This window comes from Bidens hawaiensis, unplaced genomic scaffold (genome assembly GCF_021521415.1).
Source record: "Bidens hawaiensis isolate Kalapana, Puna unplaced genomic scaffold, B.hawaiensis_p1.1 tig00028477_1, whole genome shotgun sequence".
Taxonomy (NCBI): Eukaryota; Viridiplantae; Streptophyta; class Magnoliopsida; order Asterales; family Asteraceae; genus Bidens; species Bidens hawaiensis.
In genome coordinates this window covers 211,195-236,217 of record NW_027494650.1, presented here as the reverse complement: position 1 = coordinate 236,217, position 25,023 = coordinate 211,195, and the positions used below count along the sequence as shown (strand labels likewise).

Genomic DNA, 25,023 nt, shown 5'->3' with positions numbered 1-25,023 from the left:
AATATCACCTATATGAAAGAGATGTAGGCTACTTATATCTTGTCTATTAAGAGTTGTAACATATGTTTAATCTTGTATACTTGTATTAAAGTAAGATTATGATAGAGATTACTAGTACGTGTGCGCCTTATTAGTTGAAGCGACACAGGAGTCATATTAAAGATCATCAAAACTTCTTGCTTGTTTTGTTACTTTCACAATTTCGACCATATAAACTTGCAACTCTAAAAGAGGTTTGTTGCACGCATGTAACATAACATAGCATGTGGCTTGTTGGACAATGATGTGACTTATTGCCCTTTATTCGAAACCTATGATGATATTGTGTGTGGGTGGGTGTATCTTGTATGATATATAAGACAAAATTCAGGAAAAATAGGAACTCATTGAATTTTACAAATTATGGTTTTAAACCAGACCATTCGACAAAACTACCTAGGTCCACAAGGTTGTTGGGCCACTTTTTTAACGGCAGATTTTATAAAGAGGCTAGCGGGGAACCTAGCAAAAAACCCAAAGAGAAAAACAAACGAACAAACAAGACAAATTAAACATTACTTCTTGTATTTTAAGTTTTTAACCCCTTGTGTTGTTATGAATAATAAATATTTAAAGCGATAATAATAATAATAATAATAATAATAATAATAATAATAATAAAAGTTAAAGAACTTATAAACAAATTTCAACTAATATACATTTTAAACTTTAATATATTACACGGTAACTTTGTGTATGAAATTCTACACACTTGTGATAGAACTCAAAGCAACAATATGAAAGTACATAACTTAAAGTCCTTAACATATATGCAACACACACACAAAGACACCCCTTATTCGCAAACCCGACACCCCTAACCAAAAGCGCTACTAACATAACTCTTTACGACATTGTCATACAAAATCTGCAGCACGGGCCTGTTAACCAGGCCCACACATCTGGGTGTCTTGAACTGGTTCAAGGTGCACCCTAGCCCGACATAGTGGTCCAGTATCTTTTGAAAAGTCCCTCTTTTCAAAATTCTGAGCTCCAGTGGTCCAATTGCTTGGACTTTCCTGGAGCTCACATAACCAGCGTCAATAAATGTTAAGTCTAAACAATTGCAACATTCTTGAAATACTTCGTCGGTTGCGTTCCCGCTTACCTCCCAAAATATTACATAATGTCCCGGGTCCGGCGAGAGGTCAACTTGACTTGTGAAGTCAACTACTTCGAGTTTTTCAGCCGCCAACAACTTGGAGGCGGCTTCAACTGATAACTGTAAATCTTTCTCGGTGTTCTTGTCTATGTTGATTGGCGGCATTATGTTTCTTCTACAAATAAATTGGAGCTCTGGGGTCGAGTTGTGGAATCCGACTACCTTGACAACGTCACCGAGCCTGTATCGATACAAACCTGCATCGGGAAAGTCAAATAGTCAACACTCAAATAAACAACACCATGAACTAAAAACAGTAAATAAACAAAAGAAATGACATATTTGGTACCTGCAAAATTGGTGACAACCACCTCATACTCTTCGCCCACCTCGACATCGGGCAAACCCACGGGTCTAGGCTCGACCCGAACCAGTTGAGATTCGGGTCCACCGTGATCCGGGCTACCCGCACCAGTATCTCTCAAGGGTATAAACTCAAAATAACCAATATGTGGAAGCACTGCAAATGTAGCCATTTCGGGCGGTCGGGTCGGGTTCACATTTGCGCCAATCCACCCTTCAGAAGACCCGTAATCTGCGCTCAGTAACGGTATTCCACCCGCATAATGCCTTAACTTTTTTAAATAAGATTCCATCGATCCCGTCATGATCCCATAAATATATTTCGCATTTGGGAACAACTCCTCGATTAATCCATACCAGTTACTCAAACTTAAGCATTTTTCATGAATCTTGCCGGCTAACTCGGGGTTCGGTCTCAGTATCCGGGCCATTGCGGTTCTGATAGTTGGAACAGTGATTCGGGTCGATAAAGTTCCGGTTTTTATGTCGAAACATAATTCTTCCCATACTGACTCAAAGGTCCTAAATGAGTGAACAATGCTATGTGCAAAAGTTGAAGATATAACTTGAATTTAGTCACGAAAAATGATCCCGCAAAGAAGATGACAGTATAAAGACTGGTGAAAATCGGGCCCAAAAATGACTTCATCCGGGCTGCAACATGGGGTTTGCATCTCCTTCATTGTTTTCTTGAATTGTTCACTTCGGTATACGTTAGTTGTAGCAGTGCCTGCTAGTAAACCGCCTTTTGTCTTGAACTGTTTACTCCCGTAAATAAAGCTCAAAGCTTTCCCATTTCCAATCGGAAATTCCCTACGCATAATAATATATATAGTTACATAAACATAAATTTTTGGTATATTTACACACGAGATAACCAAAATAGTTATTTTTTTAAACAGGTCAGGTCTGTACATTTCAAGACGTGTCTAATAATATCGGAATATAAAAGCGGATACACGGAATAATTTCCTGCAAAGCCTAGAAGCTTTAAATACGCACTTTTGATGACTACAGTCTATCAACAGTCTTTTTAAGAAAAAACATAAGGAAAAGACAGTGTGTACACTTTTCTACCAAACCTTAAAATGCCATTTTAATAAGGAGGTAAAAAACAATTCTAGTAAAAAAATGGTCCAAACAATCAATAAATTTTACCAGGAATCATATGGAATATGGATAAATTCATAACATGTCAGAATGTATTTACTTTTTAACTTAAGCTTTTGAGTCCTTTTATTTTATTAAAAATAAATAAAATCACAAGTTCGAATCTAGTTTTCACCGACTTTCCGCCTTTTAAGTTTTAACTAACGGTATTAAAATAAAAACATTGATCTTTCGGCTTTCGCCCTAAAAGTTTACCTTTTTCTATAGGCGAACGAAGTACGGTAAATCTGCATAGTTGTTTCGGTCAATTCATCATTAAAAGGTTCAAACTTTCGCTTCCCTTCAGTAGTCCCGGAACTATAAATTATCAAGAAAACAATTATGTATGAAATTAAACTAGTTCACCAAACAGCTATAAATGCACAAAATAGTGAAATACAAACCATTAAAGCCCAAAGTAGTACCTTAATGTAATGGTGGTGATTGGTTTGCCAGTGAGGATAGGGTAAGGTGCACCATCAGCAATTTGTTGAATTAAAGGCTCAAAATCTTTATGAGTTGCAAGAGGCACACAAGAGCTGTAACTTTCAGGGTCAGTTTTACCATCAAGACACCATTTTTTTAAATATTCTGTTTCACCATTATCTTTCAAGATTTTCTTCAAAGTTTCAACTTGAACCCTCTTAGCATCTTTGGTTAAAGCCTCAAATTCTTCAATCACTTGTTCAGGGTCAAACCCTTTTTCCATCTTCTCCAACATAGTTTCTTGATCCTGCAAATAACACAAAAAAACTCAATTTCTTGATAAAGCTTGCAACTTTTCACCAAGATTCATCAAGATAAACAAGACCCATGTCATGAAATTGTATTTAGACCACACCCATGTGAAAAAAGATGATGAAACAGTGTGGTTGTGTAGTCAGATCAAATAAAGTAATAAAAAAGATTGAATTTTAAAAAAAAAATTAAAAATTTCTAGTAACAAAAAGAATATCAAAAGGTAGAATCTAGTCATGTACAATCAAGAAAACAATTTATAAGTATCTAAAAATAAAGAAATAAGTAATACCAAATAATATGATGATGGTGATGATGATCAAGAAACACTTAGAAACACTATGAGTGGAGGATAGATTGATAAACAATGATAATGATAACAATAATAATAAGGCTGAGGGGTGTGGAGCGCGAGAAAGGGCGCGTGAGGGGCGCGAGAGGGGCGCGAGCGCGGAAAAAGAGGCAGGCGCAAGAGGGGTAGCGCTCGTGAACGGCATGGGAATGCGTAAATAGAGCCGTTGGGCTCTTTGTTTATTAAAAAAAAAAAATTTTTATGATGTTGGCAATACTGTCCGGAAAAGTGACTGACCTGGCTGACCGGTGATCAGAGAACTGGGTATTGTAGCCGGAGATCTATGATTCAGTGGGTAGCAGTCGGTGAGAGATAATATCATAATAATAATAAAGGGGTTGGAGTGAGAGAGAAGTTAAAATTATGATTTATGAGGTTGCTTTATTATTATTATTATTATTCATGGCTGCATGTGTTTTGTGATCGTTCGAAACAGAATGGGTTCGCGGGAAACAAACTGTTTCGAATTAAATGTTTTATTGTGTTTTTTTAAATAATTTATGAGTTTTTATAATAATTCGTTTTTTTAATACATTTATAAAAAAATAAAAAAAAAAACCGCTCGCGCCCCCTCTCGCGCCCCTCCACACCATGGCCCGGGGCGCGAGCACCACAACCAACACCCATCTTATCAAGTTTCTCTCTCTGCCACACGTCACAATATTATTGGCTGGAGCCCCCACTCGCGCCCCCTCTCACACCCCCTCTCACGCCCCCCACACCCCTCAGCCTAATGGTTAAAATCTTGTGGGACTATTAAGTATTGACTAAAGGAATCTTCTTGAACTGGAAAACAGGTTACTTGTAGGGAGAGAAACACTTAATAATATCCAGAGAGAGTGAATAAGACAAGTTGCATTTTTTGGTGAATTTGATTCTTTATACTATATACTAATTGAAGAGGTAGGTCCCAGCAGAGCCCAGTTGGACCCGCAAGACTCACCTTAAAACAGGGACGTCTGCGCAGAGACCAACTGGATCCGCAGGACCAACCATGCTCAGAGACGTGACGTCCTTACGCGCAGTACGCAAGCTGGTCCCGCAGGAAATGCCTCCCAATGGTGAAGGACTCCGCCTGTCCCCGCAGCCTCGGATACAAGCCATTAGGGAAGGCCACCCGCGCAGCATGGCTACACGCACAAGGCACTTAGCTCTCGATCATTCAGTGTCACCTGAAGGAATGAGCCAAGCCGGGAGCAATCCCGCACAGAGGCGGGAGGGGGAATACTCCCGCCCAAATAAGCCAGTCCGTATACTGAAGGATCTTTTACTGTACCTGACGAGGTATGGGCGAAAGATCTGATCAGAGATACGACAGCTCACTGATACAGTATGGCGAGCAGCATGCTCCTGTACTGTATCACTATTAGCCGCTGCCTACTCACCAACTACTGCCATACCACGTGCGTAGCCGTCAGTTGGTGGAACAGGAATAGTGTACAGCAGGCCTGGTCGCTATCAGCCGCTACCTACCCACCAACTACCAGCAGGGCACGTGCGTAGGCTACTGTTGGTGGAACAGGAACACTGTTGCAGCCGGCCATACCTCTTTGGAAACCTACCTTCGGCTATAAATACCACAAATGGTATGACCATCTCATCTTATCATACCTTACTACATTATCATCATATTATACCTGATATCTGCTCTAGCAATCTCTTAATATACTTTTATATTTAAAGAGCAATCTAGTCTGATTCTCACGCCGGAGGGTGGTCACAAGGAGGAACCCCCCCCCCTTCTCAGTGACGAGCTCACGGTGTCTGTTTTGCAGGTTATCAGAAGAACCATCTTCCAAGGGTCTAACCCCTCGTGGGAAACAGCTATCCAACCCCCAGGTTACCAGTAATCTGTCTGGGGTACGGTTAGTGTTTCTTCATTGGCGCCATCCGTGCATAAAGCTAGAACTTTATTTTTCTCCAGTTTTTTCAAACTTCTACAAAGATGGTTAGAGAGATGCCGGTAACCACAACCCCAGCTACTGCGGGGAATACCGGCAACACAGTTTTTACAAACACTACCCCGGTTACCCAAGCAGGGGCAAGTGAAGTAAATTTTACGAACACTACCCCACTTACCAAAGCTGGGGCAAGTGCAGTAAATGATCGCCTACTGGGATCCACCGATACCCAGTTTGAGAAACGAAGACTCCCCCGCCAGACTCTCGATGAAGTTAAGGCATGGGCGGAGGCACGACAAAAGGAATTCCAGGCTGAGTTGGACGAACGCTTGCGTTCCGTGCAACAGGCCGACGAATTCGAGTACTGGGAGGATGACTCGGAGGAATCCGACTCCGACGCGAACCCTCGCCATAGGGCAAAAGGGAAGCGTAAGGAAACGGAATCCCAACCGAAAAGGCATTTTGGACAAGCCTTCAAACCAAAAAGCACAGGTGGAAGTCCACGAGACTTCTCTAAAACGTTCAGACCAAACGTTGCAAATGCAGGAACGTCCAAATTTGCAAGGGACATTGCTGAGGCAATCGCCCCAAAGAGTGCCAAACAAATGCCCAACATAGGCACATATGACGGTATATCTGATCCAGACGATCATTTGAACAGGTTCATAGCGGGGGCAACCGTCAGCAATTGGACGGAACCCACGTGGTGTTACATGTTCCAAATGACGCTGGTGGGGGCTGCTAGAGCTTGGTTTGATCGTCTACCGGTCAACCACATCTACGACTGGGCAGACTTCCAACAGAAGTTTAGCCAACACTTCAGCCAGCAACGGAAGTATACCGAGGAGCAATGGACAATCCTCAAATGCATACGAGAGGAAGATGAATCTCTGCCAAACTTCATCACTCGCTTCAACTCAAAGAAGCTAAGTTTGGGCAATATCAGCGAAGATCTTGTTCGCGCTGCCTTCATCCAGGGCGCACATGACCCAGAGCTCATCCGCACCCTAACGGGTAAAGATGGCATGCCATCCACATGGGATGGCATCATGACAGCAGCAAAACGCTATGCGGAAACGGAGAAGCAACTGGGTAGAGATCTCCCACAGAGCACAAACCTCTACACTCAGAAGACGAGAGAAGACAACGTCCTCACCGCCAGACTAAATAAAAAGCGAAAGCTAGGCATTTGGCAGTCAAGGGTAAACTTTGACACATCATCCAGCTTGCAACATCGAGTGGGCGGAAGGGATAATGTACAGCCGCACCGAAACTCCAGATGGACGCCACTCACCAAAAGCGTCACTGAGATATTCGCCACTGAAGAGCTCCCGTGGCCAAAACCTCCGATAATCCGACATCGTCACGATGCTGATCGGAGCAAATACTGTGACTTTCACAAGACAAAGGGCCACAACACTGAAGAATGCATAGATGTAAAAGACATGGTCGAAGCATTTGTCAGAGATGGGACGCTCGCGCACCTCGTGGCGCAATAAAGGCTGAGCAGGCGGATGCGTGTAGAACCCCAGCTGGGGAAAACGAATAAAAATTCCAGCTTCAACATTGAGACTACATGCTGCGTAAAGAACGAGATCCCGAACCAGGTGCGTATCGGCTCGATGGCGCTCCCATCCCAACATGGAATGGAGCTCATTTACACAGTTTGCATGTAAATCAATTCCAATTTGTAAAGAAAAGGCCAAGAGCCACTTCTAATGGAAATGATTCTCTTTTAAGAACATCGAAGCTGATGATTTTACATTTATACTTTTCTGAACACAAATATGCCGGTTTTCACCGCATAATTACGTGAGGACATTGCATGGGAAGGCGGTCCTACCCGCACGAACCCAAAAAACGTGACAAACCTTCACGCAACCGCGCGTCGAACGGTTAAACTATGCAACACTGGTGACGGCATTCACATTACGTGAAGTCGTTGCGTGGGAAGGCGGTCCTACCCGCACGAACCCAATAACGTGGCAAACCTTCACGCAGGTCAGTTGAAGGAAAAGTTCAATTCTCCCATTAAATGAAAGTGCCGGTCTATCCGCATGAATCATGAAAGGAAACTGAACACTAACCTATCGACAACCGCGCGTCGAATGATCAAAAACAAAATTCTTAAAAGGATAAGGAAAACCTACACGCAGGTCAGATAAGGGTAAAGTTTTGCCATCCTACTAAGTGCAAGTGACGGTTCTACCCGCACAATCACGAAAGAGGAAGCAAAACTTCACACCTATTATCAACCACGTTCAAAGGTTAACTTATCCTCAAAAGATGAGGAAAACCTACACGCAGGTCAGATAAGGGTAAAGTTTTGCCATCCTACCAAGTGCAAGTGACGGTTCTACCCGCACAATCACGAAAGAGGAAGCGAAACTTCACACCTATTATCAACCACGTTCAAAGGTTAACTTATCTTAATGCCTTAAGAAATTTCGAAAAGGAAAACCTACACGCAGGTCAGATGAAGGCTAAAGTTTAGCCATCCTACCAAGTGCAAGTGACGGTTCTACCCGCACAATCACGAAGGAGGAAGCGAAACTTTAACCCATTATCAACCACGTTCAAAGGTTCTTATTCTAAACACTTGGAAAATTGCTAATTTAAACTAAGTATGCAAGTCATAAGTTTATAAAGCAAGGAACCCAAAGAGGGAAATAACAATCTTATACGCAAAAAGATTAATATTTCAAGAATATATTACAAGAATGGCCGGGTAACTACCCGCCTAAAAGAATAAAACTATACAAGTCTATCTTAGCAATGGAAAGGGATCTTCAGGATCAAGCTTCAGGGCCGCTTCCACTTGGACCCGCTCCGTCAGAAGAACGGGGTGGTTCGAGGAACGCTTTGAGGACAGCTAACCCATCATCAGCAGCAGCTACTTCGTCCACCTTCTCCACCACTGGATGCGGGAAGGCGGCGTATTGGTTCAATGCTTGGTCATAAATGGCTTCGGTATCCACATCGAACAAAGGGAAGTTGGAAGGCGGGACGCCATTCTCAACAAACCCTAGACCAAGCAGGAAGCCGGCCTTTTCCCCATCCTCATGAGAAGCGTTGAGGGCTGCGGTCATAGCATCATCGTAAGAGGTCTCTGAAAAGACCCGACGCACAACCTACAAAGAAAACACAAGTATTAGAACCTTTTCTTACAAAAGAAAAGCGTGAAGATAAAACTAAACATACCTGAGGCAACGCTTCTCGAAGAAGCCATTGGAGGGCAGCTTGAGCTTCTTTATGGGCGCGTTCGGCTTCGCTCTTGTTAAGGTTGGCAAGTAAAACTTCCTTTGCGGCAGCCTCTTCGACGCCCTTAAGCTTCCGCTCGGTGTGGTCAAGCACCCCCCTCTGGTCCAGGATTTCCTGGAGTTTCTTGGCATCTTCCATTGCCAAGGCATCATGAGTGTAACACCCCGACCAAAGGCGGATTATACATCGGGGCGCCACATATTGCTTCATTACTCGCGACACTATTGGTGTCAATATTTATTAATACACATTTTATCGCGCACGCGCAGCGGGGTAAATAAAGAACATAAATCAAACATAAATCAATATATTATAACATTCAAACAACATTAACTTGTCTTGATACATTTTAATTCTAGGTCCAAAAGTAAAAACTTCCTACGTGTCCACAAGCTCCAAAACAGCTACTGCAAACCTGAACATGTGTTAAAATAAACGTCAAACACTTGCGTGTTGGTGAGAAATCAAGTTTAATACAATACATAGATAACAATAAATCTGCGCGCAACATGTGTATGTCTGGTTTTCAACAAGGGTGTAATCTGATCGGGACCAACTCTAAGAGACAAGACTGCCAGTGCTCACAATTGAGCTTACAAACAAGACTAACTGTGCAAGTGTATACAAAAGAGAAAATCATAAACGATAGTTCTCCCGTGTTCATCTAATGGTACCATGAAAACTGCGGAATAGACCGTCCATACGGTTAATGATCCACACATACAAATAAACAGCCAAGTCTACGTCCTCAACACATGGGATACTGCGCGACTAAAGTTCATAAATAGTTTAAGACTCAAGTTTTGTATGAACACATGAACATCCCAAAGCATTTAAAATAAAAAAGGATTAGATACGAGATAACTCACTTGATAAACGATGCGGTGAAAGATATGCAAGAACCAACTCTTAAACAAGCAAAGTTAACCTATAATTAAAGATTATGTTTCAACGATCGGTTTTAGGTCTAGATAATAAGTTAGCATAATTAAATAAGTAAATTATTATATATAATATATATATATTACCGGAAAAGCAGGGCAGAACAGGGAGGAAGACGGAGGCAGAGAGGAAGACGGTCAGAGAGAGCAAGGAGCAAGAGAACAGGAGAGATTAAGTGTTTTGTGTGTGTAGTGTTAGGAAAAATAATGTTATTATTTATAGAGAAACCCTAGGGAACACAATCCCTAGGAAAAGGGGAAAAGATCTCAAAAAGCAAAAGATTCCAAAAGCAAAAGATATCAAAAGATATGGCAGCTGCAGGGGGCAAGATAAAGCTGTCAGGGAAACAGTAACAGGCATGGGCGGGTCAGATAAAGGTACTGGTCAAGCATGGCAAAAGCAGATCTCAAAAGATAATGTCAGTCACTTTTTCTACCAACCAATGGGGGTTGGTACGCATGCTGCGCCGAAGGTAACTATTCAGACATTAGATAGGTTAGGTCAACAGCACAGAAGATAAGACAACACAAGCATACAGGCTGGAATAAACAGAAGATACAAGGGTTAAGCGCGAGAAGGCTGAGTGCGCGAGCGCGAAGGCTGGCACAACAATCCTTAGCGCACTGCGGGAAGAATCACATCCTTAGCGTGCTGTGTGAACTAGAATTTTAAGCGCATCGCGGGAAGAACATACATTCTTAGCGCGCTGCGAGAAGAGTTCTCTTCACGCATCGCAGGAACAAGATGTCTTCACGCAGGCTTCCATGTAAGGAGTCTGGCGCGTGGAGCTGCAGACATCCTTAGGCGGAAAGAACCAAAGGACAAGCAAAGAGTTAGAAGAAAAGAGGGAAAAGAAGGCGGAAAGAAAGAGAGAGAGAGGCGGGAAGGAAAATATATATTATTATTTAAAAGTAAAATATAAGTATAAATAAATATTAAATTATAAAAGAAAGAGATCGGGTCAGAGAAACGGGTACCTGGGTCGGGTCGGATCAGGGCAGATGTCACAGTCTCCCCTACTTTAAGAAATTTCGTCCCGAAATTTATCTCGAAGTAGGTTGCGCAGAGAACAGGTGCGGGTACTTGATCTTCATTTGATCTTCCCTTTCCCATGTAAACTCGGCTCCGCGCTTGGACTCCCAACGAACTTTCACGATAGGGATACGACTGCGCTTGGTTTGCTTAACCTCGCGATCCATAATCTCAACAGGCTTCTCAACGAAATGCATAGATTCATCAACTTGAACTTCATCGAGTGAAATGTGAAGGTTCTCGTCAGCTAAACACTTCTTGAGATTGGATACATGGAACGTTGGATGCACATTACTGAGCGCGGGCGGCAGGTCAAGTCTATAGGCAACTTTTCCCACACGCGCGAGAATCTTGAATGGACCAACATAACGAGGAGCAAGCTTACCCTTCTTCCCAAAGCGGACAACACCTTTCCAAGGCGACACTTTGAGGAGAACAAGATCACCAACTTGAAATTCGAGAGGCTTCCGCCTACGATCTGCGTAACTCTTCTGTCGGCTTCTGGCAGTCAGCAGATGATCACGGATCTTGGCGATTTTATCGGTTGTCTCTTGAACAAGTTCGGGTCCTGTGATTTGAGTTTCACCCACATCGCTCCAACAGATCGGGGAGCGGCATTTACGACCGTAAAGTGCTTCAAATGGGGCCATACCGATACTGGAATGATAGCTGTTATTATAAGAGAACTCAATCAAAGGCAGGTGCGAATCCCAATTACCTCCAAAATCAAGAACACAAGATCGGAGCATATCCTCAAGAGTTTGGATAGTTCGCTCAGACTGACCGTCAGTCTGAGGATGATATGCCGTACTCATGTCCAAGCGAGTTCCTAGAGCAGATTGGAGAGATTTCCAAAAGCGAGATATAAAACGGCCATCGCGATCGGATATGATGCTCAAAGGAGTACCATGGCGGCAGACAATTTCCTTGACATAAAGCTGCGCGAGATGCTCAACACGGTAGTTTTCACGAATGGGCAGAAAGTGAGCAGATTTAGTCAATCGATCCACTATTACCCAGATGCTATCATGTTTGCTTGCTGTCAAAGGTAACTTGGTAATAAAGTCCATCGCTACACATTCCCATTTCCACGTAGGAATTTCCGGTTGTTCGAGCAAACCAGACGGGCGTTGGTGTTCAGCTTTTACTTTAGAACAAGTCAGACATTTAGCTACGAACACAGCAATATCCTTTTTCATACCGGGCCACCAATAAGTAATGCGCAAATCCTTGTACATCTTATCAGCGCCGGGATGAATAGAATACCGAGATTTGTGCGCTTCACTCAGGATATCAGCGCGAAGATTCTCATCAAAGGGGATCCAGATGCGATTAAGATAACAGAGAATTCCACTCAGATTAGGGACAAAGTGCGCTTCCGCGCCACACGCTAACTCGGCGCGAAGGTTACCATTACTGATGGATGCGCGCTGCGCGTCACGAATACGCGATTCAAGGTTGCTTTGAATCGGTGCGAAGTGAAGCTGGGTGCGCGGCAAGATACAGTTAAGTTGGCAGGGTTTTCGGCTGAGCGCATCGGCTACCACATTAGCCTTACCAGGATGATACCGGATCTCACAATCGTAATCGCTGATGAGTTCGTTCCATCGGCGTTGCCTCATGTTAAGTTCCTTTTGATCAAAGATATGCTGAAGGCTTTTATGGTCAGTGTAGAGGATACACTTAGTACCATAAAGGTAGTGTCTCCAGATCTTCAAGGCAAAAACAACTGCACCAAGTTCGAGATCGTGAGTTGTATAATTCTTTTCATGAACCTTAAGTTGCCTTGATGCGTAAGCGATAACCTTGCCTCGTTGCATAAGAACACAACCGAGACCTTGGTTGGATGCATCGCAATACACGACAAAATCATCATTACCCTCAGGTAGCGCAAGAACAGGAGCTTCACACAACAAACGCTTGAGCGTTAGAAAGGCTTCTTCTTGCTTCGAGCCCCAAATATATGGTTTACCTTTGTGCGTCAGAGCTGTTAAAGGCAAAGCGATCTTTGAGAAGTTTGAAATGAAACGCCGGTAATAACCAGCTAAGCCCAGAAAGGAACGGATCTCAGAAGGAGAGGATGGCGTAATCAAGTTCTTGATTGCTTCAATTTTGGATGGGTCGACATGAATACCCATCTTATTTACAACATGACCAAGAAACTGTACTTCATCAGACCAGAATTCACACTTGGAAAGCTTAGCATAGAGCTGCTCGGTTCGAAGCTTCTGCAACACCAACCGAAGATGTTGCTCATGCTCGGCCTTGGTCTTAGAATACACCAGAACATCATCAATAAACACGATCACGAATTTATCCAAGAAAGGCCTACACACCCGATTCATTAGATCCATGAAAACGGCGGGTGCGTTGGTTAGACCGAAGGACATGACCAAGAATTCAAAATGGCCATAACGAGTTCGAAAAGCAGTCTTCGGAACATCTTCATCGCGGATGCGCAACTGGTGATAGCCAGAGCGGAGATCAATCTTCGAGAAACAAGAGGCACCTTGGAGTTGATCAAAGAGGTCGTCAATACGCGGTAAGGGATACCGGTTTTTAATGGTGAGTTTGTTCAACTCGCGGTAATCAATACACATGCGAAACGATCCATCTTTCTTTTTAACGAACAACACCGGAGCACCCCAGGGCGAAGAGCTAGGGCGAATGAATCCTTTAGCAGTCAACTCTTGAAGTTGGCTTGCCAATTCTTGCATCTCAGCGGGCGCAAGACGGTAAGGAGATTTAGCTATGGGGGAAGCACCAGGGACAAGATCAATACGGAACTCGACTTCACGAGCGGGAGGGATACCAGGAAGATCATCAGGAAAAACTTCAGGAAAATCACGCACAACAGGGATATCGCGAAGCTTCTTTCCTTCATCGGGTTTAACCACATGGGCTAGAAATGCAATACACTTCTTCCGCATGAGTCTTTGGGCTTCGGCGCAAGACATAAGTTTAAGACCACTGGAGGGTTTTTCGCCGTAGATGTGAAGATCACCATTTTCTCGAGGTATGCGAATCATCTTCTTGGCGCAAATAACTTCGGCGCGATTATGCGTAAGCCAGTCCATACCAATAATAACATCAAAGCTTCCAAGAGGCATAGGGATGAGGTCAATCAGAAAATCGTTTTCGTTAAGATTAAGCGTACAATCTTTAATCACCGAGTTAATTAAAACAGTTTCACCGTTAGCCAATTCAACTGAAAAATCTTCTTTTAAATCGTTGCGCGGTCGCGCAAGCTTCTGCTCGAAGGCGCGAGAGATAAAGCTTCGATCGGCGCCAGTATCAAAAAGTACAGAAGCATAAAATCCGTTAAGTAAAAATGTACCATTAACTACGTCATTATTCGCTTGCGCTTGGTGCGCGGTTATGTTAAAAGCTCGTCCACGCGTCACTTGGTTCGAAATCTGGTTCACCGGATTCGCTTGTGTGATTTGCACTTGCAGTCTCGGGCACGCGTTCCGGAAATGACTGGGATCACCGCAGTTAAAGCACGATCTGGGTCGTGGGTTTTGGTAGGTTGATTGTGGGTTCTGCGGGTAGACTGGTGGTGTTGGCGCAATTGGATTGGCGGGAAGGACTCTACAGTTTTCAGCAGTGTGACCAGTACGGCCACATCGGTTACAAAGTCGACACGGGGTTTGGGTTGGGTGGTGAAATCTACAGGTTGGGCAAAAGGGATGGTTTCCTGTGTAAGGTTTCTTAGGGGGCGGGGCAGGGAGTGCGGGATTGGTTATGGCATAGTTGTGGCCTATAGGAGGTGTTGGGTAGGTTGACAGAGGTTGAGGGGCGTATGCTAGAGGCTGGTAAGCGGGTTGCTGGACTATGGGCGGGTTGGTAAGCGCGTAAGCTTGTCTGCGCCTACGTTTCTGGTTATGGTTTGAGGGTTCAGGTTTGGTTTCTGCGGGTTCAGGGGCAGTTTTGGTGGGTTTGGTCTTCTCAGATCCCCGCAGGAACAGGGTTCCTGCTCTGACATGGTTGTCGCTGAGCACAGCGGCCAACTCGATGGCGTCAGAGAGGGTAACTGGGTTTCTGGCCCATACAGAATCTTGAATTTCCATGGGGAGACCCCCAAGGAATTTCTCGATTGCTCGGCGTGAAGGGGTAACAAGGTGAGGGACCAGTAAGCTTAGCTCGTGGAAGCGCGTCGCGTACTCGCGCGCTTCACCGCTGTACTGCTTCAAGTTCCAAAATTCTTCCTCCAGGCGCTTAACTTCGTTGGGAGGGCAGAATTCTCGCGTAAGAATTTCCTTGAATTCCTCCCATGTCATGCTAGAAGCAGCCTCTGCGCCACGCGCATGGGCTACTCCATTCCACCATGTAAGCGCTCTGGATTCCAGGACACTGGAAGCATATAGGGTTCGTCTGTCTGAGGGGCATTGGGTGTGAAGGAAAGTGTTTTCTATTTTCTCAAGCCACTGGAGCATCACGGTGGCTCCTTCAAGACCTGTGAACTTTGGAGGGTTACCCGCGTTAAAGGATTTAATGTTATAACTCGAGGTGTTGGTATTGTTTTGGCTCAAAGCTTGGGCTATTGCGGCGGCCATTTCCTGGGAACGTTGCTGTCTACGCATGCGCGAGGCTTCTCTTCTCTGAAATCGGCGAGATAGCGGAGGCATTCTATAAAAGTTTTAATTTTAGTTAATATCTTGGTTTTATCGCAAAGTATAACTTTATAAAGCTTGGTTTCACGGAGTTAGATGCTATCAAAAGTTAAAGTAAAATAAATGACCCTAAATGCAGACTTAATAAAGGTAACAAATTCGAATCAGAAATCGACAATTCATGTATCACCATGACTTTCCGAATTCCCAATTTAAAATATACGAGTAAACGAGTATTGGAGATTGACGATTCATGTATCACCATGACTTTCCAATCTTCAATATAAAATATACAAGAAAATGAGTATTGGAGGTTGACAATTCATGTATCACCATGACTTTTCAAGTCTCCAACCTCAGAACATAATCGTAAATGGAAATTGAAATTCAACTATTCATGTATCACCATGACTTTTCGGATTTTCAAATCCCACAAACGAATATGTAAGTAAAATCAATAAAAATCGAAATTCAACCAAAATCGAAATATCGCGAAATAAAACATAAAATCATATACTGCGCGAGTGCGAGCATATTCATAAATAACGAGTAATTAACAATAAGCGCGCAAACATGAGATTTCTCTCATGCGCGAGAAGGGACTCTTAGGTATTCTAGGCCGTTACGTCTAACCACCTATCCTAAAGTCAACGAGCTCTGATACCAATCTGTAACACCCCGACCAAAGGCGGATTATACATCGGGGCGCCACATATTGCTTCATTACTCGCGACACTATTGGTGTCAATATTTATTAATACACATTTTATCGCGCACGCGCAGCGGGGTAAATAAAGAACATAAATCAAACATAAATCAATATATTATAACATTCAAACAACATTAACTTGTCTTGATACATTTTAATTCTAGGTCCAAAAGTAAAAACTTCCTACGTGTCCACAAGCTCCAAAACAGCTACTGCAAACCTGAACATGTGTTAAAATAAACGTCAAACACTTGCGTGTTGGTGAGAAATCAAGTTTAATACAATACATAGATAACAATAAATCTGCGCGCAACATGTGTATGTCTGGTTTTCAACAAGGGTGTAATCTGATCGGGACCAACTCTAAGAGACAAGACTGCCAGTGCTCACAATTGAGCTTACAAACAAGACTAACTGTGCAAGTGTATACAAAAGAGAAAATCATAAACGATAGTTCTCCCGTGTTCATCTAATGGTACCATGAAAACTGCGGAATAGACCGTCCATACGGTTAATGATCCACACATACAAATAAACAGCCAAGTCTACGTCCTCAACACATGGGATACTGCGCGACTAAAGTTCATAAATAGTTTAAGACTCAAGTTTTGTATGAACACATGAACATCCCAAAGCATTTAAAATAAAAAAGGATTAGATACGAGATAACTCACTTGATAAACGATGCGGTGAAAGATATGCAAGAACCAACTCTTAAACAAGCAAAGTTAACCTATAATTAAAGATTATGTTTCAACGATCGGTTTTAGGTCTAGATAATAAGTTAGCATAATTAAATAAGTAAATTATTATATATAATATATATATATTACCGGAAAAGCAGGGCAGAACAGGGAGGAAGACGGAGGCAGAGAGGAAGACGGTCAGAGAGAGCAAGGAGCAAGAGAACAGGAGAGATTAAGTGTTTTGTGTGTGTAGTGTTAGGAAAAATAATGTTATTATTTATAGAGAAACCCTAGGGAACACAATCCCTAGGAAAAGGGGAAAAGATCTCAAAAAGCAAAAGATTCCAAAAGCAAAAGATATCAAAAGATATGGCAGCTGCAGGGGGCAAGATAAAGCTGTCAGGGAAACAGTAACAGGCATGGGCGGGTCAGATAAAGGTACTGGTCAAGCATGGCAAAAGCAGATCTCAAAAGATAATGTCAGTCACTTTTTCTACCAACCAATGGGGGTTGGTACGCATGCTGCGCCGAAGGTAACTATTCAGACATTAGATAGGTTAGGTCAACAGCACAGAAGATAAGACAACACAAGCATACAGGCTGGAATAAACAGAAGATACAAGGGTTAAGCGCGAGAAGGCTGAGTGCGCGAGCGCGAAGGCTGGCACAACAATCCTTAGCGCACTGCGGGAAGAATCACATCCTTAGCGTGCTGTGTGAACTAGAATTTTAAGCGCATCGCGGGAAGAACATACATTCTTAGCGCGCTGCGAGAAGAGTTCTCTTCACGCATCGCAGGAACAAGATGTCTTCACGCAGGCTTCCATGTAAGGAGTCTGGCGCGTGGAGCTGCAGACATCCTTAGGCGGAAAGAACCAAAGGACAAGCAAAGAGTTAGAAGAAAAGAGGGAAAAGAAGGCGGAAAGAAAGAGAGAGAGAGGCGGGAAGGAAAATATATATTATTATTTAAAAGTAAAATATAAGTATAAATAAATATTAAATTATAAAAGAAAGAGATCGGGTCAGAGAAACGGGTACCTGGGTCGGGTCGGATCAGGGCAGATGTCACAATGAGCGCGTTGGAGAGCCTCTAATTTGGCCTTGAGCTCCTCATTCTCCACACGCAAAGGCTCAGCAACGGCTTCAGCCTTGGCAGCCCTCTCGGTTGCGTTTCGCGCAGTCTCCCTGGCCAGCCGAAGCTGTTCATTCACAGCTTGGGCAGCCTTGGAGCGGGCCTCGAGTCGCGCCTGAACTTCAACCTCGAGGGCCTTGAAGGCCTTCTCCTTGTCGGCGGCAGTTGCCGCCAGTTGTTGGTTCTCCTCCCGAAGAGCACGCGCCTCAGATATGTCCTTGGCGCGAGCTGCTTTCAACTTGTCGTTTTCACGACAAAGCAGCTCGACGCGCGGCTGCATCCGGGCCTGGAGAACCCGAAGCTCATTAGTTAGCCTACCCTCCTGGTAGCTAACCATGGCTTCCCCCAACGCACCCGGAGGAGCAGCGTGGCGAGCCCAGTCCACGCACTCCACAGGTGTGCGAAGGGTTGTTCCTCGGCGTATGTTCCATCGCGGAACATACACTTCATTGGAATCCGACACTGCAAAAGAAACAAAGGCAGTAAGGAAAAGATGATAAAAAACAAGAGAAAAGAAAGGAACCCTACGCACCTGTAGGGTCAATGACAGGCCGATAGCCGCCAAACCCATCACCTGAACCTAAAGGAAATCCATCCAACAGGTCAGGCAGACGGGAAGGTGGCAAAGATCGGCGGGAAGCCCTGCGCGTACCTGATGGTCCGGCCATCGGTGCCGGTGGCGCGGGCATGGTGGCAGCCGCCGAGGCCGCCGTTGTGGTCGCCGCCGCGGTCGCCGCCTCGTAGGCAGCAGCAGTAACCGCCGGCTCTGTGAAGGATGCTGTAAAAATCGCACTCACAGCCGGCGGTGACGTCATCTCAGCTGGAACAGTCTGCTCAGAGGGAGCAACTGAACCAGCGGTAGCAGGCGCAGGCACCTGGGTCGACGCCTCAGGTAGGCTGACCAAGCCTACCGTCATTGGCGGAAGGGTACTCCTCTGCGCTTCACCCCGGAATGCGTCAACATCCACGCCTGCACAAAGAAGAAAGTGTTAAGATAAATTTATGAAGTAATAAATCTACAAAGACAAACTATGATTGTACTTACGGGTTTTCTTGACCCTGAACGTACGGACGGGCGGGGAGGAACCCGATGGAGCCGGCCTCTTGGTACCGGTCACCGTCGTCTTCGTTGGTTCTCCGGAGGTAACGATCGTAGCCTCCGGAGCAGTGGTCTTCTCACCACCAGGCTCCCCCGCCACCTCTTCACTATCTGACTCCGAGTCAGATAGAACAACTGGATCAGCTGTGGAGGCCTTCTCCTTCCCCTTCACGCCGGCAGCAGCCTTCTTTTTCCGCACAAGGGGAGGACCATCTGCGGATTCCTCAGAAGAAGATAGGATGTAAGGATTTCCAGCAACGGGTACAGCATTGAGGGGTTCAGGATAGAATATCTCCTTACCTGGCCGCCGGTGGCTCAGGATCTCTTGGCCCGGCGGATAGACCTCCACAAACCTATCCGCCGTTTGCTCCAGGATGGGCAACTCATTGTCGTCCAGAGCACGAGTGCCCACCCGCACGGGACTGTCAGCTTCCCTCGGGAACAGGAGCGACTCCAAATTATTCCCCTCTGAATGAAAAAGAAACAGTTAGAAAATTAACTAATATCAGCAAGAAAGACAAGACATACCATAAGGAATAGAGTTCAAACCGTATTCAAGAAGGATGGGAAACCGGGAAGCATCCTTCCATACCCGGCTCATCCCCAGCAGCACCATCCCGGACTCCGCAAACCGGTAAACCGGAGATTGGACCCGGGATATCTTCGCGAACCATTCCGCCTCCTGGTAGCTGGAAGCGTGAAGGCTCGGACAACAGAGTTAGGTTTTATTTTATTAATAAAGATACAAAAAACACACACCAATGAAGAACACAATGATGGCAGATACGATATAGACACATTGAATATATAAATTTGTATAAGAGTTATAGAGATATACCTTGTTGTGTGTGTTTGTTACCCCTTAATCTTGTTTTTTTCGGTTTGGAATAATGGAATAAATCATGGAGTTAAAGATTCTAGGATGTTGGTACAATATATATAGGGGTGAAGTTGGATACTTGTAGGGGTAGTTTCGTAATAACCAAAGTATATAAGAGAAATATGAGGCTATTGTGATTTGTGTAAATTCTTTTTTTATTTTTATTTTTTAAAGACGACAAACATTATTAAAGAAAAACAGTTTTAACAATAAGCTAGAAATTACAAGATACGATCTATCGTCGAGACTTGCTACAAGAGTTTGAATTCCCTGTTTTAATCCTTTGGTTAAGGGTGGTCGGTGTCATCCTGCTTTTTTCACATTGTGTAGTTTGGATTGATAGTGAGAGGCTAAGAGTTGCGGTGGAGTATGATGCAATGGCTGTAGTTTGGCCTAGACACGGGTAGAGCCATCAACTAAGACAAAGAGATTGTTTGTGATTTGGAAATGCTCAACATACTCTTCTAGTACCCGTAATATGTTGGTGATAAGGTAAATGCAAATTTGTATGGATTGTGGGATGCCCTTCGAGTGTGTGAAAGAGGTAATAGTTGTCATTTGCGAAAACTTTAGTCTGTGTGTAAACTTTTGTCTACGGATATTTTGTCCATACGGGAACTTTTGCCTATCTGAGAACTTTTCAGTGCGAATACTTTAATTTTTGTGATAACTAATCATAGGTGAAAACTAGGGAAAGCAAGAACTAGTGAATGTGGAAACTTGAAATATGTAATCCCTAGCAATGACGGCACGTTGTAATGGACACGGTAGTTGTGACTCCTGGATCTGGTGATTCGTGATTGTTTTCGGTCCATGCGGTGGAGAAGGGTCGAGTACGATTCAATCGATTGAACAAACTAAAAGATACAAATGATAAGAACAACACAGTTATAATTTTGATAAACGACATTCATTCTAACGAAGATTGCATAACTTTGTCCCACCATGGGAAGGGGGGGTCCCAAAGTGGTGGCTCACGTACAAAATAGACCGGCACTAACAAATGAGGCCTAGTTTCTTATTTATAGACCCTTCAATTGGTTTGGTTCAACGAGCCATCACTCATAACGTACATGTGCACTTTCGTAGAGATCCATGAAAATTCGCATACACCATCGTCTAGTTTTGCATAATGGAATTAGACCATATTCACATATACCCCATCGTGAAGATTCACATGCTTCCATTAAGACTTTTGCATATTAGAATGTTAGTAGTTTCGCAGAGGAGTTTTGTGAAACTAGCGAAATCTTGTGAAGCTTCATTGTTTCTTCAAATCTTTATCTTTACAATCTTCAATCCGTTGCAAACTTTATTGATTGACTAATTGAGAATATCATCCTCAAATCCTAGAACCAACTGTGGCGAACTAAGAAGCTATATATTAGAGCAAAAGACGCATGAATCTTCGGTTCCATCAGGTGCATGTTTCATTGTCATCCTTAGTTTATACATGAGTTGGTACCAGTTATGTGTTTCCTTATACTTGAGGACCAAACGTAAACTTTAAACACAACCCTTCGACCATTCATGTATATCTTTGTTACGATTATTTCAACACATTCAAGTTTGTTTTATTGAAATTATTGGCAGTGGACCTATGATTTATTTACCGATGGGGCCACTTTTTTTTATGGTGAGATTTTCAGACGTTTTGGGTTAGCCCGGTTCGAGTCACAGGAAATATGAAGTGAGTAGCTGTTAAGGTGGCAAAACGAGTAATTTTATAATTTTGGTTATTATATATTTATATACGCCCAATATATTTTCAAAATCTAGTGGGGTCATGTGATTTCGATCGCTATTAGACGGGTCGGCCTATGAAAATTACTTGTATGAAGTCTCAAATAACTTATTTGTACATTTTACCTCTTTATTATATATAGTTTTTGAGAAACACGAAATAAAGAAAATGGCTTATAGTTTTTATAATACGCTATGACGCATAAGATGTTGTCAACAATCAAGAACCTAATAACCCTATAAACAATATAAAAGTTATACTGTTTTTATATCAATACAAACAATCAACTTGTAGTTTCTAAGACTAAGACGTATTATTATTTTAAAAAAACAACTACTAATAGAATATATTAATTATTTTCTTTTACGTGACAATAAAAACAGAAGCTAATTTTAGTAATAAAATATACATTTTCTTTTTGCTATACGTAATTGCTTCACTCTTTTTCTAAATTTCGTTACATCTATCAAGCACTACGTGTTATACAAATCTAAAACAACTTAGGTACCATCTACACTACAATTTATAAAGTCTAAGGTTGGTTTTCAGTAATACTTTACATTTTATGATTTTTATTTTTAGTTTATACGTGTTTATAACTTGGTAATATGTAGGTGACGTTTGTGTGCAATAAAACAATACGCTGGTTTCACGTCTCGTCACGCCAGGGAAACCTTCTACTTACATACAAGTATGATCAGTGGCGGATGTTTCTTTGGGTCAAAGTGGGCCACGGCCCCATCATGTTTTTCGCTCGGTAGTGTATTTTTTCTGGAAAAATAAAAATATATATATAAATGTATTGAGTTCGGCTCATCCAATTTATTTGAATTCGGCCCAACCATAGTATTTGAATCCGGGCCAGCCTTGAATTTTTCAAAAAAGAAAGTTCATTTAAAGCCAAAACTGAGAAATCATTTACGAAATAAACATATAGATAAAGAAATGCTAAGAAATAAAACTACGCAAGACCAAGCTCAAGCCCAAATAAATTTCAAACAAAAAAATAGTAAACCCAAAACCCAACCATACCATATGGTTGATGTTCGAACACAACAACAAATGGAGTTTTCATTGTGCGCTGGCTGCTGTGTGACTTACTGACTTGTGAGGTTTGGCACAAAAGTCGGAACAAAAATTGTTTGTTCATTGTCGCTGTCTGTTGAGGCATGAGGATCGGAACTGACTCGTGTTGGAGTGAAATCGAGTAATCTAAATAGTCAATAGAAAGACCGGGTTTGGCAATTCGCATTTCACCATTTTGTATTTCTTTCAATTTGGTAGGTTAGGGCTTGGAATTATTGTTTGACCCGGCCCGAACCGGATTGCCGACTAAAACTTAGAAGCACGAAAAAAAATTTGGGCTTTGTGACTTTCGGCCCATGCATGCTAGATGCTCAAGATCCGCCACTGGATATGATGTTTGTGTAACATAAATAAGTCATTCCTGTTAGTCCTTTATATATTGCCATGTGTATATTACATAGTTTAACGAGCCTTCTCTTAGTAGAATAACTACCTTCTAAAAATATAATTCACTGTTAACAAAAGTTTTCTAGACCAATGTCATAATCAAGTTAATATTCTTAACGTAAACAGTGAACAAAAAAGAAATAACAACTTATTAACGGTTTAAAGTTATAATAAAAATATTTCTAGGCGGTCTGTTTTAGTAAATTATTATAGTCTGTTGATTTAATCATCATGTGTGTGGTTAAATAATTTGTGACCCTGACTCGCTTAACATTAAATTGGACACGTATTAATCTCTTGTTTGAAACAATGTTTTTTTGGGTACATGTTAAAAAACTAGTTTGGAGCATTAAACTCGAAAAGAAATAATAATAAAATAACTCGGCTCATCGTATCACAAGGTGGCTTGAATACGAGATTAAGCTCAAATTTCTGCTTGATAGAGAGATTTCTAACCGAAACAAGTTAATGCGATCGTTGAGGCTTAAATTAGATCGCTTGTTGAACAACTTTATATCTAACCTCGTAACTGATAGAGGGAGAAGGAGTATATATTTTTCTTCCTTAACCATCCATAATTTTTTTTCTCATTCATATCAGTAACATATCATATTTGCCCAATTTCTTTCTTAACCTTCCCTTCTAGGTCCGGTACGGTTCTCCATTAAACAAGTTGATCATGAAAAAGACCAAGGTTCATAGCTTTAGATGCTTATAGGACCATCATATAATAATTAGAAAGCTAGAAACAAAACGATTGAATTCATAAATGAAAAACGTTTTGGCGGGCTGGTCAAGCACACTACAACTCTACACGTAGCTATTTTTCACTTGGTTAGGTTGCAACTTGCAACCCATCCCACAGGAAGTTGAGATAAAATAATCAACTAATTACGTATAGATTTAAATTTACAAATGCATAAAGGCAATCTCCTCAAATAATGAAGTTTTTGACTAATCGTAAAATAACAAAATGTTATTTAACCTTTTAGAATGAGAGTTTAAGCTCGTGATTATATAACTGAACCCACCTCATCCCTTCTCTCTTTTTTTTTACAAAGTATGTGCTAAGGATTAGAAGAGGTGTGGTTAACTCTATGATAAATATTTTATTTGAATAATAAAACAATGAGAAGTTAGATTGAAAAAATATAATTGTGGAGTCCTCAGTTTTAAGATCATTCTTCAATTGTTAGCCTTTATCTTACAAAGAGTTTAAATAAATTTGAAACCAATCAATAGATAAAGAATTAAAGAGTATAAGATCAAATCCCCAATGGTTGAGAACTATACATAATTGTCCAACAACTTAATGAAAAGAAAAGACATAATGAAAGTCAAAAACAACATTATAAAGTACCATCGTCTCAATTAAAAATAACAAAAATATAATGATAATACAATTATTGTCTTATTTCAATAATATTATAAATTCATATAATATTATAAATTCATATAATATTAAATACTATATACAGCAATATAGCAATACATGTGTTCTTATCAAACAAAACATATATCATTATCAAAATATTTACAAATACTAAATAAAATCTTAGAAATAAAATAATAATAATAATAATAAACCATTATAATAAATAAAATGATAATTACACCTAAAGTCTTATTTTGACAAACAATCATTTATATCTTATTGTTGTATAAATAATAACAATAAAAAGGTTATTGAATTTTCGCAACTTAAACTTTAAAAACTATGAATTAACTAGCATAAGTGCCCGCGTGTTGCGGCAGGATCGTATTAAGGTGTTGGCGATAACGTGTTTGTTGGTATATCCGTAGGACCA

The 25,023-nt window shown here is 41.9% G+C and overlaps 1 protein-coding gene across 2 annotated transcripts; it reads right to left on the bottom strand.

The window, feature by feature from the left end:
* Window positions 1-791: 791 nt before the first annotated feature.
* On the bottom strand, window positions 792-20,024 carry LOC143577154 (jasmonoyl--L-amino acid synthetase JAR6-like). 2 transcript variants are annotated; one of them, XM_077061074.1, is made up of 5 exons: window positions 19,957-20,024; window positions 3,079-3,386; window positions 2,870-2,971; window positions 1,491-2,317; window positions 792-1,398 (listed from the first exon to the last, which is right to left on the bottom strand). In XM_077061074.1, the coding sequence occupies exons 4-5, from the start codon at window positions 1,933-1,935 to the stop codon at window positions 857-859; spliced, it is 987 nt and encodes a 328-aa protein (XP_076917189.1). In that variant the 5' UTR covers window positions 1,936-2,317; window positions 2,870-2,971; window positions 3,079-3,386; window positions 19,957-20,024; the 3' UTR covers window positions 792-856. The 2 variants fall into 2 exon arrangements, with proteins under 2 accessions (XP_076917189.1, XP_076917191.1); XM_077061076.1 differs by lacking the exon at window positions 792-1,398 and having other exon boundaries at window positions 1,934-2,317.
* Window positions 20,025-25,023: the final 4,999 nt, after the last annotated feature.